This window comes from Nicotiana sylvestris, chromosome 10 (assembly GCF_000393655.2).
Source record: "Nicotiana sylvestris chromosome 10, ASM39365v2, whole genome shotgun sequence".
NCBI lineage: Eukaryota > Viridiplantae > Streptophyta > Magnoliopsida > Solanales > Solanaceae > Nicotiana > Nicotiana sylvestris.
This window is the reverse complement of record NC_091066.1, coordinates 3,137,716-3,165,089: the sequence shown is the minus strand read 5'-3', so window position 1 is coordinate 3,165,089 and position 27,374 is coordinate 3,137,716. Positions and strand designations below refer to the sequence as shown.

General features: G+C 39.9%; 1 protein-coding gene across 1 annotated transcript; it reads left to right on the top strand.

Moving 5' to 3' along the window:
- The first annotated feature begins 20,910 nt into the window (after nt 1–20,910).
- On the top strand, nt 20,911–26,131 carry LOC104233733 (probable anion transporter 5). The gene is made up of 2 exons (XM_009787169.2): nt 20,911–21,081; nt 24,068–26,131. Exon 2 carries the CDS (start codon nt 24,154–24,156, stop codon nt 25,480–25,482), a length of 1,329 nt encoding a protein of 442 aa, XP_009785471.1. The 5' UTR covers nt 20,911–21,081; nt 24,068–24,153; the 3' UTR covers nt 25,483–26,131.
- The last annotated feature ends 1,243 nt before the right edge of the window (nt 26,132–27,374 follow it).

Below are 27,374 nucleotides of genomic sequence, written 5' to 3'. Positions count from 1 at the left end.
ACTCTAGATCACGACGTCGGACATCAGAATAAGATTTTTGCCTGCTTTGTGCCGTCCTCAATCGCTCCTGTATCACTTTCACCTTCTCAATAGCTTGGTGAATCAAATCTGGCCCATATAATTCTGTTTCACCGACTTCGAACCATCCAACTGGTGATCTACATCTCCTCCCGTATAGTGCCTCGTATGGGGCCATTTTAATACTGGAATGGTAGCTATTGTTATAGGCGAATTCTATGAGTGGAAGATGATCATCCCAATTCCCCTTAAAATCTAGAACACATGCTCGTAGCATATCTTCCAGTGTCTGAATGGTACGTTCAGCCTGTCCGTCAGTCTGCGGATGAAATGCAGTGCTGAGATTTACCTGTGTGCCTAAACCCTTCTGGAAAGACCTCCAAAAGTTAGCCGTAAATTGAGCTCCTCGGTCTGATATAATAGATATGGGCACACCATGAAGCCTAACAATCTCCTTGATATACAACTTTGCATAATCTTCAGCCGTGTAAGTTGTCTTCACTGGCAGAAAATGGGCACATTTTGTAAGTCGATCAATTATCACCCAGATGGAGTCAAACTTATGATAAGAGCGAGGTAATCCAATAATGAAGTCCATATTAATCACCTCCCACTTCCAGGTCGGAATCTCTATATTTTGAAGCAATCCACCGGGTTTCTGATGTTCTATCTTTACTTGTTGACAATTGGGACACTGGGCTACAAATTCTGCAATAGACTTCTTCATATTATCCCACCAATATTGCTCCTTGACATCATGATACATCTTTGTCGAGCCGGGATGGATGGAATATCGGGATTGATGAATCTCATTCATAATCTTCTCTCGCAACCCTGCCACATTAGGCACACACAATCGGCTCTGGTATCTCAGTGCCCCATCTTTTCCGATCCCAAAAGCCATACTTTTACACTGTTGAATGCTTTCTCTTAATCGTACTAAGATAGGATCTTCATATTGTCGTGCTTTTACCTCGGCTACCAAAGATGATTCTGATGTATTCTGTACAGTAACACCTCCGTCATCAGAGTCTAACAATCTGATTCTCATATTGGCTAGCTGATGAAGCTCTTTAATCAACCCCCATCTACCTGCCTCAATATGTACTAAGCTTCCCATTGATTTACGGCTGAGAGCGTCTGCCACAACATTGGCTTTACCGGGATGATACAATATCTCGACGTCGTAGTCTTTCAATAATTCAAGCCACCTACGCTGCCTCAAATTCAACTCTTTCTGCTTGAAGATGTATTGTAAACTCTTGTGATCTGTGTAGATGTCAACATGGACGCCGTATAAGTAGTGCCGCCATATCTTCAAAGCATATATTACTGCAGCCAATTCCAAATCATGGGTTGGATAATTCTTTTCATGCTTCTTCAATTGTCTTGATGCATAAGCAATCACATTCCCACGCTGCATCAATACGCACCCCAAACCTATACCTGAGGCATCACAATATACCACATAATCTTCTGTTCCTTCAGGAAGAGTGAGCACTGGTGCAGATGTCAATCGATTCTTCAGCTCCTGAAAACTACGTTCACAAGTGTCAGACCACTGGAATTTGGTAGCTTTTTGTGTTAACTTAGTCAATGGTGATGATATAGAGGAAAATCCTTCTACAAACCGCCTATAATATCCTGCTAGTCCTAGGAAGCTGCGGACTTCTGATGGTGTTGTAGGTCTCGGCCAATTCTTTACTGCATCGATCTTCTGAGTGTCGACACTAATACCCTCATCAGATATCACATGGCCAAGGAATGCTACTGAGTTCAGCCAGAATTCACATTTGGAGAGCTTAGCATATAACTTACGATCCTGAAGCGTCTGTAATACTATCCGCAAGTGGCCCGCATGTTCCGCCTCCGAACGAGAATACACTAGAATGTCATCAATGAATACAATCACGAACACATCAAGATAGGGCCTGAATATAGTATTCATGAGATCCATAAAAGCTGCTGGGGCATTTGTTAGCCCGAACGACATCACCAAGAACTCAAAGTGCCCATATCTTGTCCGGAAGGCCGTCTTTGGAATATCCTTCTCCCTAACCCTCACCTGATGATACCCTGAACGTAAATCAATCTTAGAGAAATACTTGGCACCCTGGAGTTGGTCAAACAGGTCATCAATTCTTGGAAGTGGATACTTGTTCTTTATAGTAGACTTATTCAACTGTCGATAGTCGATACACATCCGTAACGACCCGTCTTTCTTCCGCACGAATAGGACTGGTGCACCCCAAGGTGAAGTGCTAGGCCTAATAAAGCCCTTATCCAGCAAGTCCTTCAACTGCACCTTCAACTCTCGCAACTCTGCCGGGGCCATTCTGTATGGAGGAATAGAGATCGGTTGAGTGTCAGGCAACACATCAATGCTAAACTCAATCTCCCTTTCAGGAGGAAGGCCTGGGAGTTCATCTGGGAAAACATCTGGGAATTCGTTGACCACAGGGATTGATTGTAAAGTAGGCGGTTTCGCCTCCGCATCCCTAACGCGAACGAGATGATAAATGTAACCTTTTGAGATCATTTTCCTTGCCTTAAGATAGGAAATAAACCTACCTTTCGGTGTAGCAATGTTCCCTTTCCATTCAATGACGGGTTCACCCGGAAATTGGAACCTAACCATCTTCGTACGACAGTCAACATTTGCATAGCATGAGGCCAACCAGTCCATTCCCATTATCACATCAAAATCAACCATTTCTAACTCAAATAAATTTGCCGAGGTTTGACGACTACAAATCATCACAGTGCAACCTCTATATACCCTTCTAGCAATCACAGAATCTCCTATCGGAGTAGATACCGCGAGGGGTTTACTTATCAATTCAGGTTCAATGCCAAACTTATTAGCCACAAAGGGTGTAACATATGATAATGTAGATCCCGGATCAATCAACGCATATACATCATAAGAAAACACAGATATAATACCTGTAACAACATCTGGAGACGACTCGAGATCCTGTCGACCTACTAGAGCATAGGTTCGATTTTGAGCACCACTCGAACTCGGCACTGCACCTCTACCCCTACCACGACCTGTCGACTGCTGAAAACCCCGTGCTGGAGGTCGAACTGATGAGGAAGAACCAGACACAGATCCAGTCGGCTGAGCCATACCATCACCTCCTCTATTAGGACAATCCCGCATCATATGGCCAGGCTGCCCGCACGAATAGCATGCATCAGAACCTCGACGACACAGTCCAAAGTGGGCCTTGCCGCACTGATCACAATGTGGTGTTGGGGGTCTCATCTGACTAGTATCCCTGTGATGTTGCGAGCCAGATGCCCGCGAACTCTGACCTGGACCAGAATAGGATCGATCATATCGAGGCCTCTGAAACTGTGGAGGAGCACTAGCTACAGGTGGCGCCGAACTCCTCGAAAACTGTGGCCTGATGCGGCCTCTGAAGTCATCAGAATACCCTGCAAATCTCGCCCTCTTATGCTGGCCTCTATCCTGCTCCCTAACTGCCCTCTGCTGGCGCTTACGATCCTCTAGGGTCTGGGCATAAGCTTGAATACGGGAAATATCCATGCCCTCCACCAAGGAGGCTGTCGTACACTCATTTATTAGATGTGGTCCCAACCCATTCACGAACATATGCACCCTATCACTCATCTCGGCCACCATATGGGGAGCATACCTTGCCAAAGAATCAAACTGCATACTGTACTCTCGCACACTCATATTACCTTGTCTAAGGTTCAAGAACTTATCAGCTCTAGCTCGTCGTATCTCAACTGGCAAGTAGTGACGAAGAAAGGCCTCAGAAAATTCCTTCCACACAGCTGGAGGAGGGTTCGGACCCCTGGATCTCTCCCAACTATCATACCAGAGAACCGCTAAATCCCGTAACCGATAAGAAGCCAACTCTACTGCCTCTGTATCACTAACATGCATAACCCGAAGTGTACGATGAACTTGGTCAATAAAAGTCTGTGGGTCCTCCTTGGGGTCTGATCCGGTAAACACTGGAGGGTCTAAATTAATAAAATCACGAACTCTTGTACTAACTGGTTTCTCAGCAGCACCTGTATTCTGCCTCTGATCCTGAGCAGCTACCAAGCTAGTCAATAACTGCAAAGCACTCCGCATATCCTGGTCTGGAGTGCCAGACGGAGGAACTGGAGGCGCTGGGTGCCTTCTAATATCCTCTGGAGGAGATGGAGTAGATGAGGTATGAGAGGGCATCTCACTTTGAGCCTCACTTTGTCCTGCTCTGACTTGGGGCACCTGACTGGTACCCTCTCCCGCTGTTGTATCAAGCCGTCTACTAATCGTTTGCTTCCTAGTCGAAGGCATCACTGAAAAAAACAAGGTGAATATTAGAGACGAACACTTACGACTCAACTCTACGCACGATCTAGATTCAGGAAGAAGGTAACAACCCTAGATGTCATGTAGCCTCCTGATTATAAATGTGGCGCGCTACACATCCATAATCAAGACTCTACTAGACACGGCTCATAGACAACCCCTAGGACAGACTTGCTCTGATACCAAGTTTGTCACGACCCAAACTGAAGGGCCATGACTAGCACCCGACCACACTTGCCGAGCACCAACGTACATTTCATCTAACCTTCATTATTATCTTTTAGGGCTGACGAGATCAATATAAATGGTAGACCTAGATCATGGACAACCAGCAATAAAATATGACGGCATGAACATACATAGCAGGGGATGACCAGACAATCAAGAAACTACATATAAGGTATGAGCTACCACGCTACTATGAAAGACTATACAACAAAAACTAGCCGACAAGGCATACCAAACTATACATGAGCCGACACCTGTCTATGAGCCTCTAAAAGAACATAAGTGTTGCAACATAGCCGGAACAGGGCCCCGACATACCCATAATGTCTATAACAAAAATTGCATACCAAGACCAAGGCAAGTCCGGAGAAGGGATCTCGCCAATCACCGCTGAACTGGACAGTCTACTGTGGTGGGGGAGCTGCACCTGCCTGTCTATCAGGACCTGCAGCACGACATGCAGCGTCCACAAATAAAAGGACGTCAGTACGAATAAAGTACTGAGTATGTAAGGCAAGGAACCATAAATACGATCAGTAATGTAAGCAAGGATAGAGAATATACAACCTGTAACATCTTAGTACCTCTGAGGGCTACTTACATGAAATGCATGATACATATGTATAAATACATAAACCTTTAAAGCATTCGCCTCTGTGGGCATCATCATCATCATATCGTACCCGGCCATAATAGGCTCGGTAGAATCGTACCCGGCCACGTGGAGCTCGGTAAAACCCAACTGATCAGTGGTTGCACAATAGGTGCCGTACCCGGCCAACTATAGCGTGGCTCGGTAGAGTAAAATAGATACATATATATAATGCATGCTCGACTCATGGAATCACATTCTAAACCTTTCGGAGTGACGTAAGGTCGGTATCCTCTATACACGTTATTAGGACTAACTCTTCACTATGAACCTTATAAGATTTAGGAAGTACGAACAACATTGATAACATAAGAATAAGAGAAGTAACATTAACATCAATCGTTCCATAAGAGGGAAAACAATGTAAGTACTGCTAGCTTCTAAGAGTAGAGTATCTTTGGAAGCTCGTTCATTACATTATGTACAATCGGAGTCGTGCAAAAGAAGGAAAGGGATAGTCTCACATACCTTGTATATACTGCCCCAATCTCAAGCTATGCAATTGTCAAAACTCCTTAGTCTACAATAAGAGAAACGATACTATCGTTATCATTTAAGCGTCATAACTATTATGTATCGACCACAACCTATTTTACGATGAAACGGACAGCACCTCCCCTATATATATGACCTCACACCATTCAAAACAGTCACCAAACAGCCCAAACAACATCAATAATAAACATATTGAGCCTCCCAAAATAGTCCACACACAGCCTAATCACTCCATACATACGACGGCCACCGTAGTCGTGTCAAACAACCTAGAAATGTTACGAATAACTATCAGCCCATAACCCTACATATATATGGTGTTTATCCACACCCTTCCTCCTCCAAAACTCCACAAGATAGTAGTAAAATACGCAGCCCAACAACAACGCAAAACAGTCCACAAAACAATAACATTACTACCAAGCCTTTCGATATATATCTCACAAGTTCTAGCTTCAATGGCTTAGCCGCAACTTGGATAATCTTAAATACATATAGAGTAAGAGGTTTACAGAACATAAACCCTTTAAAACAACCTCCCACACGAGCTGAAACGACACAAAAATGAGCAACAACAAGAAGAACAAGAGACTTACTAGCGCCATGGAATTCCCGACACTTGATTTGTGTTGTTTGCCCTTTTTTGGGTCTTGAATCTTGAGAGAACCTTGAGAGGATGTTCCTAGGGTTCTAAGGTCTGAAAATAGTGAAAAGAAATGACTTAAAACGGGTTGGAGGCATCCTATATAGGTCCAAATATCTTAAACCGACTTAGTGGGCCCCATAGAGAGGTGCTTGGCGCAGTCTCGCGAAAACGCGAATATCTCTCTACTCCGAGATCGTATCGATGAACGGTTTAATGCGTTGGAAACTAGACTCATAGATATTTAATTTGGTGGGTAGATCACCCCGTAATTCCTTGTAAATTATGAGAAAAGATTAGAAACATTTGACCCAATGTTTAAGTAAAATTATGAACCTAAGTTGCGACAACTTTTGTCGACTTTTGTTTCATAACTCGTTTGACTTCATGACTTATGATACGGATATTATATGATTAAAATACCTTAATAAATGACCTCTTGAGTGTATTAAGCACCACTAGATTACCTGAAAATACGAGTTACAACATCCTTGATTCGTTTAACTTCTAATACTGGTTAATCACCCTTATACACTCTTGTATCACTTAAGACCAATAGGATTGACTTCTTATCATCTCAAAGATAATTCCTTCTTGGATTTATGTTAACTAATATATGGCATGAACTAACACATGTGGATATGGGTTGTAACACCCTCCCCCCCTTAGGAACATTCGTCCTCGAATGTAAGGGTTTATGGGGAGTTTAAATCATCGTGGATTCCAATGGAAATTTCCGATCAATTTTCCCCTATAAAATGGTCACTAGCAAAACTTGCAAGTAATTAAGCCCAACATATGGCTTCACAAGGTCTACACAAAGCATTATGCGTATTTACATTATCTACATATCACCATTTTGTATTAAGGAGGAGTATTCTCAAATTATTGCTTACCTCATAGAGCCGTTTCTTCTTCCAATGTATCCTGTCTTCCACCAGCATCCTTGTTATCTTCATTCTGGAATAAGTAAGGGTATTTAGACTTCATCTCCTCTTCTGCTTCCCATGTCATTTCTTCCATATTTTTGTTCCTCCACAATACTTTGACGGAAGCTACATCTTTTGTTCTCAGCTTGCGGACTTGCCGATCTAATATCGCCACTGGCACTTCTTCATATGATAGGTCCTCTGTAACTTGTACATCTTTGATAGGGATGACTCGAGAAGGGTCTCCAATACATTTTCTCAACATAGATACATGGAATACCGGGTGGACAAATTCCAATTCGGATGGCAATTCTAACTCATAAGCAACCTGTCCAATCCGTCGAAGAATTTTATACGGCCCGATATACCTTGGACTCAGCTTACCTTTCTTCCCAAAACGCATAATACCCTTCATTGGTGAGATCCTCAGGAAAACCCAATCACCAACCTCAAACTCTAGATCACGACGTCGGACATCAGAATAAGATTTTTGCCTGCTTTGTGCCGTCCTCAATCGCTCCTGTATCACTTTCACCTTCTCAATAGCTTGGTGAATCAAATCTGGCCCATATAATTCTGTTTCACCGACTTCGAACCATCCAACTGGTGATCTACATCTCCTCCCGTATAGTGCCTCATATGGGGCCATTTTAATACTGGAATGGTAGCTATTGTTATAGGCGAATTCTATGAGTGGAAGATGATCATCCCAATTCCCCTTAAAATCTAGAACACATGCTCGTAGCATATCTTCCAGTGTCTGAATGGTACGTTCAGCCTGTCCGTCAGTCTGCGGATGAAATGCAGTGCTGAGATTTACCTGTGTGCCTAAACCCTTCTGGAAAGACCTCCAAAAGTTAGCCGTAAATTGAGCTCCTCGGTCTGATATAATAGATATGGGCACACCATGAAGCCTAACAATCTCCTTGATATACAACTTTGCATAATCTTCAGCCGTGTAAGTTGTCTTCACTGGCAGAAAATGGGCACATTTTGTAAGTCGATCAATTATCACCCAGATGGAGTCAAACTTATGATAAGAGCGAGGTAATCCAATAATGAAGTCCATATTAATCACCTCCCACTTCCAGGTCGGAATCTCTATATTTTGAAGCAATCCACCGGGTTTCTGATGTTCTATCTTTACTTGTTGACAATTGGGACACTGGGCTACAAATTCTGCAATAGACTTCTTCATATTATCCCACCAATATTGCTCCTTGACATCATGATACATCTTTGTCGAGCCGGGATGGATGGAATATCGGGATTGATGAATCTCATTCATAATCTTCTCTCGCAACCCTGCCACATTAGGCACACACAATCGGCTCTGGTATCTCAGTGCCCCATCTTTTCCGATCCCAAAAGCCATACTTTTACACTGTTGAATGCTTTCTCTTAATCGTACTAAGATAGGATCTTCATATTGTCGTGCTTTTACCTCGGCTACCAAAGATGATTCTGATGTATTCTGTACAGTAACACCTCCGTCATCAGAGTCTAACAATCTGATTCTCATATTGGCTAGCTGATGAAGCTCTTTAATCAACCCCCATCTACCTGCCTCAATATGTACTAAGCTTCCCATTGATTTACGGCTGAGAGCGTCTGCCACAACATTGGCTTTACCGGGATGATACAATATCTCGACGTCGTAGTCTTTCAATAATTCAAGCCACCTACGCTGCCTCAAATTCAACTCTTTCTGCTTGAAGATGTATTGTAAACTCTTGTGATCTGTGTAGATGTCAACATGGACGCCGTATAAGTAGTGCCGCCATATCTTCAAAGCATATATTACTGCAGCCAATTCCAAATCATGGGTTGGATAATTCTTTTCATGTTTCTTCAATTGTCTTGATGCATAAGCAATCACATTCCCACGCTGCATCAATACGCACCCCAAACCTATACCTGAGGCATCACAATATACCACATAATCTTCTGTTCCTTCAGGAAGAGTGAGCACTGGTGCAGATGTCAATCGATTCTTCAGCTCCTGAAAACTACGTTCACAAGTGTCAGACCACTGGAATTTGGTAGCTTTTTGTGTTAACTTAGTCAATGGTGATGATATAGAGGAAAATCCTTCTACAAACCGCCTATAATATCCTGCTAGTCCTAGGAAGCTGCGGACTTCTGATGGTGTTGTAGGTCTCGGCCAATTCTTTACTGCATCGATCTTCTGAGTGTCGACACTAATACCCTCATCAGATATCACATGGCCAAGGAATGCTACTGAGTTCAGCCAGAATTCACATTTGGAGAGCTTAGCATATAACTTACGATCCTGAAGCGTCTGTAATACTATCCGCAAGTGGCCCGCATGTTCCGCCTCCGAACGAGAATACACTAGAATGTCATCAATGAATACAATCACGAACACATCAAGATAGGGCCTGAATATAGTATTCATGAGATCCATAAAAGCTGCTGGGGCATTTGTTAGCCCGAACGACATCACCAAGAACTCAAAGTGCCCATATCTTGTCCGGAAGGCCGTCTTTGGAATATCCTTCTCCCTAACCCTCACCTGATGATACCCTGAACGTAAATCAATCTTAGAGAAATACTTGGCACCCTGGAGTTGGTCAAACAGGTCATCAATTCTTGGAAGTGGATACTTGTTCTTTATAGTAGACTTATTCAACTGTCGATAGTCGATACACATCCGTAACGACCCGTCTTTCTTCCGCACGAATAGGACTGGTGCACCCCAAGGTGAAGTGCTAGGCCTAATAAAGCCCTTATCTAGCAAGTCCTTCAACTGCACCTTCAACTCTCGCAACTCTGCCGGGGCCATTCTGTATGGAGGAATAGAGATCGGTTGAGTGTCAGGCAACACATCAATGCTAAACTCAATCTCCCTTTCAGGAGGAAGGCCTGGGAGTTCATCTGGGAAAACATCTGGGAATTCGTTGACCACAGGGATTGATTGTAAAGTAGGCGGTTTCGCCTCCGCATCCCTAACGCGAACGAGATGATAAATGTAACCTTTTGAGATCATTTTCCTTGCCTTAAGATAGGAAATAAACCTACCTTTCGGTGTAGCAATGTTCCCTTTCCATTCAATGACGGGTTCACCCGGAAATTGGAACCTAACCATCTTCGTACGACAGTCAACATTTGCATAGCATGAGGCCAACCAGTCCATTCCCATTATCACATCAAAATCAACCATTTCTAACTCAAATAAATTTGCCGAGGTTTGACGACTACAAATCATCACAGTGCAACCTCTATATACCCTTCTAGCAATCACAGAATCTCCTATCGGAGTAGATACCGCGAGGGGTTTACTTATCAATTCAGGTTCAATGCCAAACTTATTAGCCACAAAGGGTGTAACATATGATAATGTAGATCCCGGATCAATCAACGCATATACATCATAAGAAAACACAGATATAATACCTGTAACAACATCTGGAGACGACTCGAGATCCTGTCGACCTACTAGAGCATAGGTTCGATTTTGAGCACCACTCGAACTCGGCACTGCACCTCTACCCCTACCACGACCTGTCGACTGCTGAAAACCCCGTGCTGGAGGTCGAACTGATGAGGAAGAACCAGACACAGATCCAGTCGGCTGAGCCATACCATCACCTCCTCTATTAGGACAATCCCGCATCATATGGCCAGGCTGCCCGCACGAATAGCATGCATCAGAACCTCGACGACACAGTCCAAAGTGGGCCTTGCCGCACTGATCACAATGTGGTGTTGGGGGTCTCATCTGACTAGTATCCCTGTGATGTTGCGAGCCAGATGCCCGCGAACTCTGACCTGGACCAGAATAGGATCGATCATATCGAGGCCTCTGAAACTGTGGAGGAGCACTAGCTACAGGTGGCGCCGAACTCCTCGAAAACTGTGGCCTGATGCGGCCTCTGAAGTCATCAGAATACCCTGCAAATCTCGCCCTCTTATGCTGGCCTCTATCCTGCTCCCTAACTGCCCTCTGCTGGCGCTTACGATCCTCTAGGGTCTGGGCATAAGCTTGAATACGGGAAATATCCATGCCCTCCACCAAGGAGGCTGTCGTACACTCATTTATTAGATGTGGTCCCAACCCATTCACGAACATATGCACCCTATCACTCATCTCGGCCACCATATGGGGAGCATACCTTGCCAAAGAATCAAACTGCATACTGTACTCTCGCACACTCATATTACCTTGTCTAAGGTTCAAGAACTTATCAGCTCTAGCTCGTCGTATCTCAACTGGCAAGTAGTGACGAAGAAAGGCCTCAGAAAATTCCTTCCACACAGCTGGAGGAGGGTTCGGACCCCTGGATCTCTCCCAACTATCATACCAGAGAACCGCTAAATCCCGTAACCGATAAGAAGCCAACTCTACTGCCTCTGTATCACTAACATGCATAACCCGAAGTGTACGATGAACTTGGTCAATAAAAGTCTGTGGGTCCTCCTTGGGGTCTGATCCGGTAAACACTGGAGGGTCTAAATTAATAAAATCACGAACTCTTGTACTAACTGGTTTCTCAGCAGCACCTGTATTCTGCCTCTGATCCTGAGCAGCTACCAAGCTAGTCAATAACTGCAAAGCACTCCGCATATCCTGGTCTGGAGTGCCAGACGGAGGAACTGGAGGCGCTGGGTGCCTTCTAATATCCTCTGGAGGAGATGGAGTAGATGAGGTATGAGAGGGCATCTCACTTTGAGCCTCACTTTGTCCTGCTCTGACTTGGGGCACCTGACTGGTACCCTCTCCCGCTGTTGTATCAAGCCGTCTACTAATCGTTTGCTTCCTAGTCGAAGGCATCACTGAAAAAAACAAGGTGAATATTAGAGACGAACACTTACGACTCAACTCTACGCACGATCTAGATTCAGGAAGAAGGTAACAACCCTAGATGTCATGTAGCCTCCTGATTATAAATGTGGCGCGCTACACATCCATAATCAAGACTCTACTAGACACGGCTCATAGACAACCCCTAGGACAGACTTGCTCTGATACCAAGTTTGTCACGACCCAAACTGAAGGGCCATGACTAGCACCCGACCACACTTGCCGAGCACCAACGTACATTTCATCTAACCTTCATTATTATCTTTTAGGGCTGACGAGATCAATATAAATGGTAGACCTAGATCATGGACAACCAGCAATAAAATATGACGGCATGAACATACATAGCAGGGGATGACCAGACAATCAAGAAACTACATATAAGGTATGAGCTACCACGCTACTATGAAAGACTATACAACAAAAACTAGCCGACAAGGCATACCAAACTATACATGAGCCGACACCTGTCTATGAGCCTCTAAAAGAACATAAGTGTTGCAACATAGCCGGAACAGGGCCCCGACATACCCATAATGTCTATAACAAAAATTGCATACCAAGACCAAGGCAAGTCCGGAGAAGGGATCTCGCCAATCACCGCTGAACTGGACAGTCTACTGTGGTGGGGGAGCTGCACCTGCCTGTCTATCAGGACCTGCAGCACGACATGCAGCGTCCACAAATAAAAGGACGTCAGTACGAATAAAGTACTGAGTATGTAAGGCAAGGAACCATAAATACGATCAGTAATGTAAGCAAGGATAGAGAATATACAACCTGTAACATCTTAGTACCTCTGAGGGCTACTTACATGAAATGCATGATACATATGTATAAATACATAAACCTTTAAAGCATTCGCCTCTGTGGGCATCATCATCATCATATCGTACCCGGCCATAATAGGCTCGGTAGAATCGTACCCGGCCACGTGGAGCTCGGTAAAACCCAACTGATCAGTGGTTAAGCACCACTAGATTACCTGAAAATACGAGTTACAACATCCTTGATTCGTTTAACTTCTAATACTGGTTAATCACCCTTATACACTCTTGTATCACTTAAGACCAATAGGATTGACTTCTTATCATCTCAAAGATAATTCCTTCTTGGATTTATGTTAACTAATATATGGCATGAACTAACACATGTGGATATGGGTTGTAACATTAATCGTGAACAAGTAGCTAAATTTAGCTAAGACATGAATTTAAACTAAATTTCGTGAATTAGGCATTAAGGCATGATTTGAGTTCAAACAAGATTAGAAGAACGTTTAAGTTTAATAAACTTTCTAATAAGCTTTAGTAATTATGGTTAAATCTAGTTTCAAATAGTTGTGAATAATTAATCTCAATAATTTTTTTTATAACAATGCGAGTTTTAATCTAACTATATTTAATTCTTTTGAATATTAGTTGTCAAATTTTTATTTTATTTATAATTTCGAAATTTTTAAGTGAAATTCCTTTTCATCAATATTTGTATTAATCTAGCAATTAGTATGTCATACTTTCTTAAAAAAAAAACTCGTAATTAATTAGGATTTCTTTCTTTATTTTAGAGACTAATTTTAATAGAAAAATGTAGTCGTTTTAAGATTTGTCCATTTAAAATAAATGAGATGAGCCTCGCCTAGTAAAATATGTAGATTGCGGGGCCCTCACAAATGTATGCATTAATTATTTAGAACATCGGAGTTGGCCGTCTAGTGAAATTTTACGGCCTTTCCCAAAACAACAATACGCTAGTCGCTCTAGGCGCGTCTTTAACAAATTATTTTCTTAAATATGGGTGTGCATTTATGTAACCCAAATCCAAATCTCAACGGAGTCGAAATGTTTCGATAACCACGGGTGCATTGATTGCGACGTGGTTTGAAATACGTTTTCACAATGTTGCAATTCTCCGTAAAATAATAACAATAAATAAAAATAATAAAAGCGGCTAAAGGATAAAATTTGCACATAAGTTTATAATATGTATTATATCAGATAATCAAGCCGAATATAACAGTTGAGCGACCGTGCTAGAACCACGGAACTCGGGAATGCCTAACACCTTCTCCCAGGTTAACAGAATTCCTTATCCGGATTTCTGGTTCGCGGACTGTAATACAGAGTCATTCTTTTCCTCGATACGGGATTAAATTGGTGACTTGGGACACCTTAAATCTCCCAAGTGGCGACTCTGAATAAATAAATAAATCCCGTTTCGATTGTCCTTTAATTGAAAAAACTTCTTCACCCCTTACGGGAACGGAAAAAGGAGGTGTGACAAATATTAAACAACTGGAGATAAAATCACCAAGTTATTTTCAAGTGAACTGCTAAACTGGATAGAAATTAACAAAACAAAAGGTCTGCTACAATAAAAACACAAAAGAAATGATCAGAAAGTTGTGTACTATACTTCTCCTACAAACTAGCATCAACTAAATTACATAGACATGACACTACTTCTTCTTTCTCTAGACTCTTGTTTTCTCATTCAATGCAGGTGCACCCTTCCTTCTTGCTAGTCTGCCTGTAACCTCACTTTCACTGATCGACCCATCTTTCTGCTTCTTTGTAGCATAGTCCCATAGGAGCGCTCCATAGCGTCTACAATGTTGGTCAATATCAGAAAGGTCTTTTGTGGGAATTGACAAATCTCTAAGGCTAATATACTCCGCAAATGCAACAATAATTACACCACAATCGCTGCAGAAACACAATTTTTTTTAAATATTTACCAAATAATTAGAAATAAAAAAAGAATTAAATGCATAGAAAGAGAGAATAGATCTTTTACAATGACCCTTCTTTTTGCTGTGGAATCTCTACAACCATCCACTGAATGTTAAGAAGGTCGGTAACAGGTTTCTCGATGTATGCCTTTGTATTCATGAAGTTAATGTCCTTACGCTTCCCATAGAAACCAGTGCATGACAAATACAAAGGGATAATAACAGAAAACTTTTCGACACAGGATTCAACAACATGATGGTTGTGTGAAGAGACCATGGAATCATACGCATAAAGTTGTCTGTCTGCAATGTCGAAAACAACCAACACCCAATGGAATTTTTCTTTAATATTGACGGGCATGATGACATAGTCAACTTCATCCCATGCAACATTGGCAAGTAGTCTATACCCCAAAATATATTTTGCAACAACATCTTGGGTTTAACAACCGAACACTTCTCTTGTGGAGGTAAATTTATGAACTTTTCATAAATTTGTTCTATTCTGGTCTTGAACACACAATCTGTTGTGGTAAACCTGGTCTTGTTATTGGAGTCATACTTGCCTTTTTTCCTCAAGTAATACATTATTACATTAATGTGCTGCACCCAAAAATAGTTGGGATATAAACAGCAACTCAACTTCAAATAATCTACATGAAACCTACATTATAACTACAAAAACAGAAATAAAAAATATCTACAATGATGTCTAAAAACAGCTCTACAATTTAAACAAATTTACCTACAATTTACCTACAGTAAATGTACAATGTACCTACAGTTTAAGTACCTAATCTAAAAATAACTACAATTTACCTACAGTTATTGGGCAAACACGTAACACAACATCTACAATCATGTCTATATTATATCTACATTTTAGATTACAATTAATCTTGTAATGTTCTACATAAACTACAAAATAACTACAATTACACTACAAACAGTAAATACATCAATAAAACTATTCTGTCCACAAAATACATATAGAATTTATACTATAAATAATTTGCAAATATGATACATAACATGAAACCTAAATATTAATTACACTACATACAAGAAATACAACATTTACAATTATGTCTACATCATATCTACACTTTATACTACAAGTCATCTTCATATATTATCTACAAAACAGAAGACAAAATATCTACAAATCATATCTTGGGAATAGACTCCTTGATACTTACCGAGTCATTGAGGACTTGTCCGGGGTGAGCCAGCGAAAAGAACCATTCCTTCTTATCAACCTTTTCCACTCCAAGGTCTAACCAAGGCTTAATTGGTTATCCTTTATGGAAAACGGAGCCTTCCTCCTGTAACAACAAATAAATAACAAAAAAAAAATTGTAGATTGAATTAGATATGTAAAAGATAAATGCTGAAATGAAAGTGTCAAATTATGCATTTTTACCTCTTTGAACCTTTGTCGCTAGACTGGTATAACCACTTGTTGAAGTTTTCTAAAACATCCGGATCTACATTTTCACCAATAACAGTAGTAAAAAGGGTGCTTGAGGTAGAAAATTTTAGGTCCAACCGAGCTGCTGCCCCCAGAACTATATAGAGGGATAAATGGTGATCGTGCATTCTTTCCCGGATGCCTTGCTCTCCCCGGATGCATAGGTGTTGCATCATCTTGTATGGGCTCACCAAACATAACCAACTAGGATAAGTTGTCGGGCAACTCAAAATTATCTAGTGTGACCCCGTTCTTCTCAACTCCTGATCCTTCTGAATCACCTAGATCCACATATTGTGCATCTGCACCTTCATTGTCATGTTCCTCAATGACATGTTCTGACCGAGCTGCTACTGTCACTCCGTGAATTGAGGACTATGCATTGATATCTTCCGTAACTATAACACAATTCATATCAATTTTAACAAGAATATTAAAATTTATAAATAACAAGAAAATATCTCTGAGTGACAGTATGATACCTGCTTTGTCTTCATCAGCTGCAACTTGAAAATGTGTATATAAATCACCATGTGCTGGAAGATTTTCTTGACCAACTGCACCTTCAACATGTTCTATTTTATAATTAAAAATGGTAAATAATACTGGATAATGGTGGCTTGAAAGGTGTAGCATATGTGTAGCAAAATTGTAGATATTTTGCGGATAAGTGTAGATATGTTAACTATATAGTGACACAAATTGTAGATATTTTGTAGGTATTTTGTAGATACCTGTTTTGCTGGTGCTTTCCTGCACTTGTTCCCCAATATTGAACTGAAAATGCTTATTGTTCAAGTCTTTTTGTTGGTCATTATTTTTTGTTGAACTGCCAGCAAATTGAATGTTTTATGTTAGTTTGTATATATTTTTTCATTGTCTAAATTGTTTTGCTATAAAAATAAAAGTCAGATCTTACCGTTGCATCATCTTGCACATTTCTAATGTTAATCATTTGCAAAATAGACTGCACAGAATCATTTATAAACACTCGAAGGCTATCGAGTTCTACAAAGACAGCTTTCCTAAAATCTTCAAGCTTTCTATCAACCTACAAGTTACAATATAGTAAGTTGTTAACTTCATAATATGTCCTAACATACAATGCAAAAACATATTCAATTATATAAAGATATATATCAGAATTTACAAATTTGTAGATATTTGATAGACAGTTTATGAAATATAGATATATTGTAGATAAAATGTAGATATATTGTAGTTTAAATGTATTACCTGCTCAATTCCTTTTTCTAATTTACTGATCTTCTCAGCAATAGACTCTTTGTCCTCTTCACCATCTATTTGTTTGGGTTCCAACGTAGGAGGATCAGTATTGGGAACCTCAGATGTTTGTTCACCTTCTTGAACTTTGTACTCAATTTTGTCGGGCAAAATCAGCACTGCAATCTCTTCTCCAGATTTAACTATGTTGGTAAACTGAATGAGGAAAAATAAATTAGTTTGGTCAAGGAAGAAAATGTAGAATACTTGTAGATATGTTGAAGGTAAATGTATAATCGTAATAAAAGAAACTATACCTTTATCCACTCAGGCTTTATCATCTTCTCTTCAAAGGCAGCTAACCAAATATGCCCCTTAGTAGCTGACCATCTTAGTATGCGAGGTGTTGAGTTAGAACACATTGTAGCTAGATCAGTGCTGACAGTAGAGCAACACTCATAAAGCCATGCTTGCAATGCTAGTGAGCATCCCCGTATGAGATAAGAATGTACATACGGATTTAGTCTGTGCCTAACAGATTGCATCATCTGGGTGAAAGATTTAATACCCCATGGGTATGACTCATACTGCCCAGATTCTACCAAATAGAACCTAAAGTGATCTATAAAAGAAACATGATCTTTGTCTAAAGGACAAATAAAAAATTCTAAAAGATAAAGGATGCACAACTTCACCGCATCCTCATCGTTTACCCAAGATCTAGTGGTTACTATCTGTTTCAAATAAGACTTCTCCACTCTTAATTTGTTAGGAAAATAACTGCATTATTTTGCTAACATAAGTGGGAGTATAACCAAAATCAGTAACCTGGGTAACACATCTTAGACCAGTAATTAATGCAAACTCACGCAATCCAAAATTTAACGTTTCACCCTTTAACTGTATAGAAAAATATGATTCATTGGATTTGGTCAATTCATACTTCATCAGAAGATGAATGGTTTGGTTTTGCATGCATATGGTGGGAAGAGACAATAAGTATCCAAAACACGTCTTTTTGAAAAGATTTAAACCATTTGAGGATAGAAGCTCTTTAATCTGGCTAGGAATGCTAGGATCACACAAAGTGTGGAATCTAAGCACCCCATAACCAACATTATGTGGGGCAAAAAACTGTCCATTCTGCACAAATAATAAATTAATTCACATTAATAAAATGCATAACAAGGATAAATTCATCTATATTTTATCTACAACATAACTACAAATGATTACATAATATCTAAAATTTAAAGTATTTTCTACAAAAAGGCAACAACAAAAGATAACTACAATTCTGCTTCAAATATTACAAGTTACCTAACAGTATAACTACAAAAAAAAATTACAAAATATCTAAAACTATAAAAGTAGAACATCACAACTACAAATAATCTTCAAAATTAAGACAATTAATCTACACTTGTCTAAAACACGTAGAACACAGATTTAACAACATACCTACAAATGATTACACAATATATACAATTTAAAGCATTTTCTACAAAACGGCAGCGACGAAAGATAACTACAATTCTGCTTCAAATAGAACAAGTTACCCAACAGTATAACTACAAAAAAAACTACAAAATATCTAAAACTATAAAAGCAGAACATCACAACTACAAATAATCTTCAAAATTAAGACAATTAATCTACAATTGTCTAAAACACGTAGAACACAGATTTTACCATCCCAAACCAAACAAAAACAAAATTAGAAACGAAACTAATAAATGTTTACCTTCGCCAATGATTGGTTCCGAACAATTTTAGGGTGTTTTTTTGAATGTTTCTTCATTTTTAGATTTTTCGAACCAGGAGACACCTTTGCTTTCTTTCATGTTCGAAGATTAGGGACCTCTTCTACAAAGTTGTCGTCTACAGAAATCTCTTTTCCTTTTCGTTTGACTTGTTTGACTGGTGTAGAAGTTTCTCCAATATCTACATCGTGTTTTTGTTTGGTTCTCATCTCGGCTCTGATTTGTCGGGGAGAGGAACTATGAGTAGTCTCTGCAATTGCATGTGGAGACTTGCCTTATTTTTTGGATGATTTTGAGGATAAAATATCTACATCAAAGGAGGGTATATCAGCTACTGCTGATTTTTTAGGACTCTTTTTCGAAGCTTTGTTGTTCTTCATTGATGAACTTTAACTGGAGCAAAATGGGGAACCAATTTGTTTGAAGGGTTTCTTCAATTTTTTGTGATTTTAGAGGGAGATTGGGTGGTTTCAGAAGATGAAAAATGGTAAAAAGAACGTGGGTATGGGTAAAAAGAACGTGGGTACGGGCTGGGGGTTAGGAGAGAGAAAGTAAGGGATGGGTGGCGATACTGGAATTAAACGGAAATCCTTTAATTAAGGAGTAAAAAATATCTCATTAATTATACCCTTAATTAATTATGGTATAGAAATGGTAATTTGGTACATTAAGTGTAATTAAGTCAAACCTTAAACATTGAGGGTAAAAAGGTTTCCTATGTGGCATAGGAATGCAAAAATTACTATATTGTACTCCCTAAAAAGTAACATTTGACATATGGTGTATTACAATTTTCAATAAAGTTTTGGAGAAAAAATTTTGAAAAATGTTTCTTATAAAACTGATATTTGTAGAACTGATTTAACTTAGCAAGTAGTCATTAAGCTGTCATTTGGTTGGAAAGATGGTATTCCAGGATTAGTTATTCCACCTTTTCATAGGGATAAAAAAAAACACTACAATTCCAGGATAATTAATCTCAGATGCAATTTTCTCCCAACCATGCAAAAAATTCCTTTTAAATTTAGCCCCAGGATTAATTAATCTTTGTCCCTCATACCAAACGAGCCCTAAGTGTTGAAGTAAAGTCAATTATAATCTATTTGGCCAAACTCCAAAAATCAGTTTAGTAAAGTTTTTTTTTTTTTTTTGTATTTTGGATGTAAAACAATTTATGCTTGACTAATTAATTTTAAAAGCACTTTGCATATGAGTCTCACACTCTCACAAGACAATATCTTTTTTTTTTTAATTTTCAGTCTATTACTCACTCCGTTTCATATTAGATGAGTTACTTTCCTTTTTAGTCTGTTCCAAAACAAATGACACATTTCTAAATTTGGAAATAATTCAACTTTAAATTCTTCATTTTACTCATTTACCCTTAATAATAAGTTTTTATAGCCACACAAATGTCATGACCCACAAACCTTTTACCCCATAAACTTTTAAGACCACAAATATCAAAAATATTTTTTTTTTCTTAAACTTTGTGCCGAGTCAAACAAATTCATCTAATATGAAACGGACGGAGTATTAATTATACTAATTTTGTCAACGCTACAACCTACGACTTAGCACCATCTCCCCCTGCTACGACCTCTCCTTCTCCTCACCATCATAACCCCCCCCCCCCCCCAAAAAAAAAAAAAGCCCTCCTCAGAATGCTGCTTTAATTGATCAATTAAAGATCTTGCCGATTGAAGCAACAGCTTTTTGTTGATCTCCAGTGAAGTGTCAGTATCAAGTTTTTCTTATTTGTGGTAATTTACTTAATGATCACTGTTCTGTATATTTTGAAGTAATTTTTCTGTATTTTAAAGCTTGTGGGTATTGTGAATTCTGTTAATTTGATAAATGGGTTTTTTTTTTCCTTTGATTTTTTAAGGTTGTCGGGTAAGATGGGGTTGTGGACTGTGGTTGACCTGTTGAAAAGTTGGTGCCAAAGATTAGATCTTTCTCATTGCTTCACCTTTTTTCCTTAATAATATCTTCTTTTTCTTGTTTATTACTACATTTTTATTAGTTTAAAAGATAAGTTGTGTAGTATAGAAGTGAAATAGCTCAGAGGATTCATATAGCAGAACTGACTGATATTGATAAGACTTGGGAACAAAAAATGTAGACATTAGTTGTTTGGTTCAGAGAATTCATATAAATTGTTTCTTTTTTTATGCTGGAAATGGGAATGTGGGTTTGGTTCTTGTTAGGCTTCCACATTAGTTGAAGGAATAGGTTGTTGTCTCCTTATATGGTCTTAGACAATTCTCGCTTCATCAGCTAAATTTTGGAGTTGATCCTTCCACACGCCAGTGATGAGATGAGAACTGCCTGCATTTCATGGTTCATGTGCCACCACAATGGCATGGCATTGACCGAAACATTTCTCTGACCAGCTCGTAAGTAGCATTCCGCTGTTGGTCGGGACAGTGGGGTGTCAAAAGGGTCCGGAACTAGGCCCATCCTTGTTTTTGTGTTTCACATTCTTGGGCCCCTATATCCAGTTTTGGGCATGCGAGGGATGTTAGAATGTCTCACATTAGTTGAAGGAATGAGATGTTATATCATTATATTATATGGTCATAGACAATCTTTACCTCATAAGCTAGCACCGGGGACTGATTTAGGCCAAGGTCCATTGTTCTTAACAATTTTTCGCAGGTTGGGTTTAAAAACTAGAGAAAGCGTACGACAGGGTACCTAGGAAGGTCTTATGGAGCTGCTTAGAGGCTAAAGGGGTCCCGGTTGCATACATTAGGGTGATTAAAGACATGTATGATGGAGCTAAGACTCGGGTTAGGACAGTAGAAGGCGACTCCGAGCATTTTCCGGTTGTTACGGGGTTGCACCAAGGGTCGGCGTTCAGCCCTTTCCTATTTGCCCTAGTGATGGATGCCATAACGCATAATATTCAAGGGGAGGTGCCATGGTGCATGCTATTTGCTGATGACGTAGTCCTAATTGACGAGACACGACGCGGCGTCAATGAGAGGCTAGAGGTTTGGAGACAGGCCCTTGAGTCTAAAGGTTTCAGGTTGAGCAGGACGAAGACGGAATACCTCGAGTGCAAATTTGGGGACGAGCCGACGGACGCGGGAGTAGAAGTGAGGCTTGACTCTCAAGTCATACCTAAGAGGGGTAGTTTCAAGTACCTTGGGTCAGTTATTCAGGGGATCGGGGAGATCGACGAGGATGTCACACACCGTATAGGGGTGGGGTGGATGAAGTGGAAGTTAGCAACGGGAGTTCTGTGTGACAAGAAAGCGCCACCGTTACTAAAAGGTGAGTTTTATAGAGCAGTAGTTAGACCTGCCATGTTGTACGATACCGAGTGTTGGCCGGTTAAGAACTTACACATACAGAAGATGCAAGTAGCAGAGATGAGGGTGTTGAGGTGGAGGTGCGGGCATACAAGAATGGATAAGATTAGGAATGAATATTCGAGAGAGGGTGGGCGTGGTCCCCATAGAGGACAAGATGCGGGAAGCACGACTTAGATGGTTCGGGCACATTCAGAGGAGGTGCACTGATGCACCTGTGAGGAGGTGTGAGCGATTGGCGGTGGTGGGTACGAGAAGAGGTAGAGGGAGACCTAAGAAGTATTGGGGAGAGGTGATCAAGCGGGACATGGCGCGACTTAGGATTACTGAGGACATGGCCCTAGACAGGGAATTGTGGAGGTCGAACATTAAGGTTGAAGGTTAGGGGAAGTTGTCAATATTTCTACAGCGTACTAGAGTGAGCCTAGCCAGTTAGGAGTTAGGCTTAGGATGCTACTGGTCAGCTACTGATGCAGGGCTTTATGCGCTGGGTATTAGTTTACCTTCCATCTCGCTCGTATTTACTATATTCTCTTATATTGCTGTTATTTTGCTATTTTAGGCTCCTTTATGTTATGTTATGTATTTTATGTTATTTTATTATGAGTCTATCGATGGTACTAATATATCGTCACTTGGTGCTTTCTTGAGCTGAGGGTCTCCTGGAAACAGCCTCTCTGCCCCTCGGGGTAGGGGTAAGGTCTGCGTACATACTACCCTCCCCAGACCCCACTTGTGGGATTATACTGGGCTATTATTGTTGTTGTTGGGTTTAAAAACTATGTGTTTAGTTGGGAATGGAATTAGAATGGTTTGAAGTTTTGAGTAGGAAAATTCAAATTTGGAGAAATTTAGGGGACTAATTTGGTGAATATCGAAGTGTTCTCTGACATTGCTAAACATATGGTTAAACGAACTTTAGATTATCAGGTGTGACTTCTTCTGGTAATTAATTTCTTGTGACGGCCAATTCTCTGTGATGTGCTACTATATAGTGATCAAATATGCTTCTGTCCATTAGCTATCTGGGGAATTTTTTTTAAAACTCTAAAGCTTCAAGAGAAAGGCTACTTCTTGTATAATTAGCATCATTCAGAACCCTCTTAACTGTTAGTAATATCTGAACGATGTCTTCTTAGAATTAGCATGGCGCAAGGATGACATGCACCAATCGAGAAATTAGAAGTTATTTCCTTGAAGTGATATTGTTGAGTTGAAATGCAAAATATGGGTTGTACCATTTGTTTCAGTTGCGTTTTCCCTGCCGTCTGTGCTCTTTCTCCCTTTGTTTCCAGTATTCCCCTTTTAGGAATCTCTTTGAGTTGACTTTGTGTGATTGGCCATTAATGTTTGATTTCTACATCGTTAAATTTACTAAATCAGCTAACTCTTTGGATCTAATTCTTTCTTTCTGTCTGTTGTTTTCAAGCCTGCTGCATATCGTGGTTTAGTGGATCACCTCAACAGAAATTCAAGCAGTCTAGTGTATGGCTTGCATTTGCAAACTAGCAAAGAATGGGCAGCAGTCGATTTCCAAAGCGCTATTTAATAGTATTTTTAACCTTCATCTGCACTTCTGTCTGCTACATAGAGCGGGTGGGCTTCTCTATTGCGTATACTGCTGCTGCTGATACTGCAGGAGTAAATCAGACTAGCAAAGGTGTAATTCTGTCAACCTTTTACTATGGATACGCATGTTCACAAGTACCTGGTGGTTGGGCAGCTCAAAAAATCGGTGGACGGCGTGTCCTCCTCCTTTCTTTTCTTTTATGGTCTTTGACATGTGCTTTTGTACCACTTGACCCAAACCGAACGATGGTCCTGGTAATAGCCCGCTTGCTTGTCGGTGTGGCTCAAGGTTTCATTTTTCCATCCATCCACACTGTCCTTGCACAGTGGGTACCACCACATGAAAGATCAAGATCTGTTTCCTTTACGACTTCTGGAATGTACTTAGGTGCAGCTACAGGAATGCTTATTCTTCCTAGTCTGGTGAAGTATAAGGGTCCTCAATCTGTGTTTCTTGCTGAAGCGGCTTTAGGTGCAATGTGGTCTCTACTCTGGTTCAGTTATGCAGTTGATCCACCTCGTTCTGAGCATCCAAAAGCAACTGCGTCGGGCTTCGGGGAATCCCTACTGCCCATGAGAGGGAGTTCAAAGATGAAAGTAGAGAATGGAGTACATTCTACCAAAAATCCAACTATCCCATGGAAACGAATCGTCATGAGCTTACCAGTTTGGGCAATTGTCGTGAATAACTTCACTTTTCATTATGCTCTTTATGTGCTCATGAACTGGCTTCCTACATACTTTAAATTGGGTCTCGAGATCAGCCTTCAAGAAATGGGTTCTTCCAAGATGATGCCCTACCTTAACATGTTTATATTCTCAAATATTGGTGGAGTGATTGCGGATCACTTAGTCACGAGGAGAATCTTGTCTATAACTAAAACCAGAAAACTTTTAAACACAGTGGGTTTCATTGTAGCTTCTCTTGCGTTAATGGCTCTTCCTTATTTTAGAACATCTGGCGGCGCTCTGTTTTGTTCCTCCGTGGCTCTTGGTTTCTTGGCATTAGGAAGAGCCGGTTTTGCAGTTAATCACATGGATATAGCTCCAAGGTATGCTGGAATTATTATGGGAGTTTCAAATACAGCTGGTACATTAGCTGGTATCGTTGGAGTTGATCTCACTGGTCGACTACTCGAAGCTGCTAAAGACGCCCAGTTGGATCTTACAAGTCCAGAAAGCTGGACAGCAGTGTTTTCCATTCCTGGGTTGCTCTGCATTTTTAGTTCTTTTGTTTTTCTAGCACTGTCAACAGGGGAGAGAATTTTCGACTGAAGGTTTGTGCATGTATATCATGGTTTATCTTGTCTTATTCTTGGAAGAAGCAGTTCAAGGAGGAAGTATACATAGTCTAGGATTTGCAGTTCAAACTCGAAGGCTGTCGGAAATAGTAAGTAGCTCTATTGAGGTTATTCTTACATTTTAACCTGAGGTACTATCTGCATACATTTGCAGCTTAATCGACTCATTCTTCAATATTTTCGAGCTGTAGTTCTTTGCTGAGCTGTTACTACATATATTGATTATTTGTGGTAGCATCTTGATAAATGTAATGCTCATCCTATTTTTTGTCAGGCAATGAGAATATCAGAAAGTATTTGATGTATCATAGTTGCCAAAATAATGCTTGTTAGTTGTTACTATTGCTCTTCTCCTAGTTCTTACTTTGTTGTTATCATTTTTCTGGCTACCGTTGTTGATATTTGATTGTTTCTATGCATCCTCTCGAGTCAAGGGGTCTTTCGGAAACAACCTCTCTACCTCCCAAGGTACGGGTAAGGTCTGTGTACACACTACCCTCCCCAGAGTAAAATGATCAGCAGGTCATGTACTTTCATTTTGATTCTGTGAACTGTAATATTAGATTTGACACAAAACTTTGGTTCTGTACTTTGCACAAGTGTAATTTTACCTTCTTGAACTACATTTTCTTTTCTTTTTCCTTTGTCATTTGCGCGTGTAAGTTGCGCCAATTCTAATATTGATATGGTTGTGCCCAAAGGAACAACTCAGTGACAAAGATATCGCGATGTGAACTTTAGTACACGAGTTTAAATCTCAATGACCTTATGGAAAATGCTACCCCGTCCTACTTTATGTCAAGTGAAACTCCAGGATATTGTCGTGAAGTTTCACCTGTGGAATTTGAAACGGCTAGTTTTCAGTTACCGGCCTGAAAAGTGGCTAGCCCGCACTATTACTACTACATAGGAAAGGATCAAGATTGATTAGACAACACTATTGCTTTTGCTACAAAGTAGAAAGCAATTGATTTGGTGGGGGATAAATTCTATAAGTAGAAAAATCTTTGCATTATGAATTTGACACAAATTTGGAAAGATATTTGTCTCTTTAATTGCTGGCCATTACATTAGTATTTTGACTCAAACAATATACAATAATTTACTAGCAATATTTTGTCCATAACAATTTCAAAATTCAGAATAATATACTAGTGAATCACAAAATTGAAATCCACGAAATATTGTTGGATTTTTCTTTTCGTGTTCAGGTGAAAAATGTTTTTGTATTGTAATTTATTCTTGAAAGATATTTTAGCTTAAAAAGTTAAATTTATCGTTAAAAACAAAACTGTTATTTTCAACTTTTTTGAAACGTCAAAATATACGTTAACATTAAGATTTTATTCAAAAAATATCACTCCTAAAATCCTCATTCCTACACAGAAATATGTGATGTTCAATCACGTTGTTTGGGGGATTGTAATGTTGATGGGGACTGCACGTAACGTACTTTAATGCTCGTTGCTCTAATGTCTTTCCTCTTGTCCTTTTCTTCTTTTCTTTTTTCTTTTTAATTTTTTGGTGTCCGAAATTAATTACTGACCTAATTAAGGGAACGATATTGTACAGTCGCTCTCAAAATAATAGACGAAAATGTATATTTTGTATATATATAGAGATACATTATGTATATTCTATACAAAAATTATACAATTTTATACATTTTTTCGGCTATCAAATATAAATAGTTTCTGGCGTGGGCTAAGAGTGATAATACCCCCAATTAATACGGGGCATTTGCATCTATACCCGCTTTTTGTATCACATTTTAACTTGTGCACGCTTTGCAAAAAAAATTGCAAGCGTACCCGCTTTTCGCATAACTTCAGCATACGGGGCTGAAGTAGCAAAGACAATCACGCA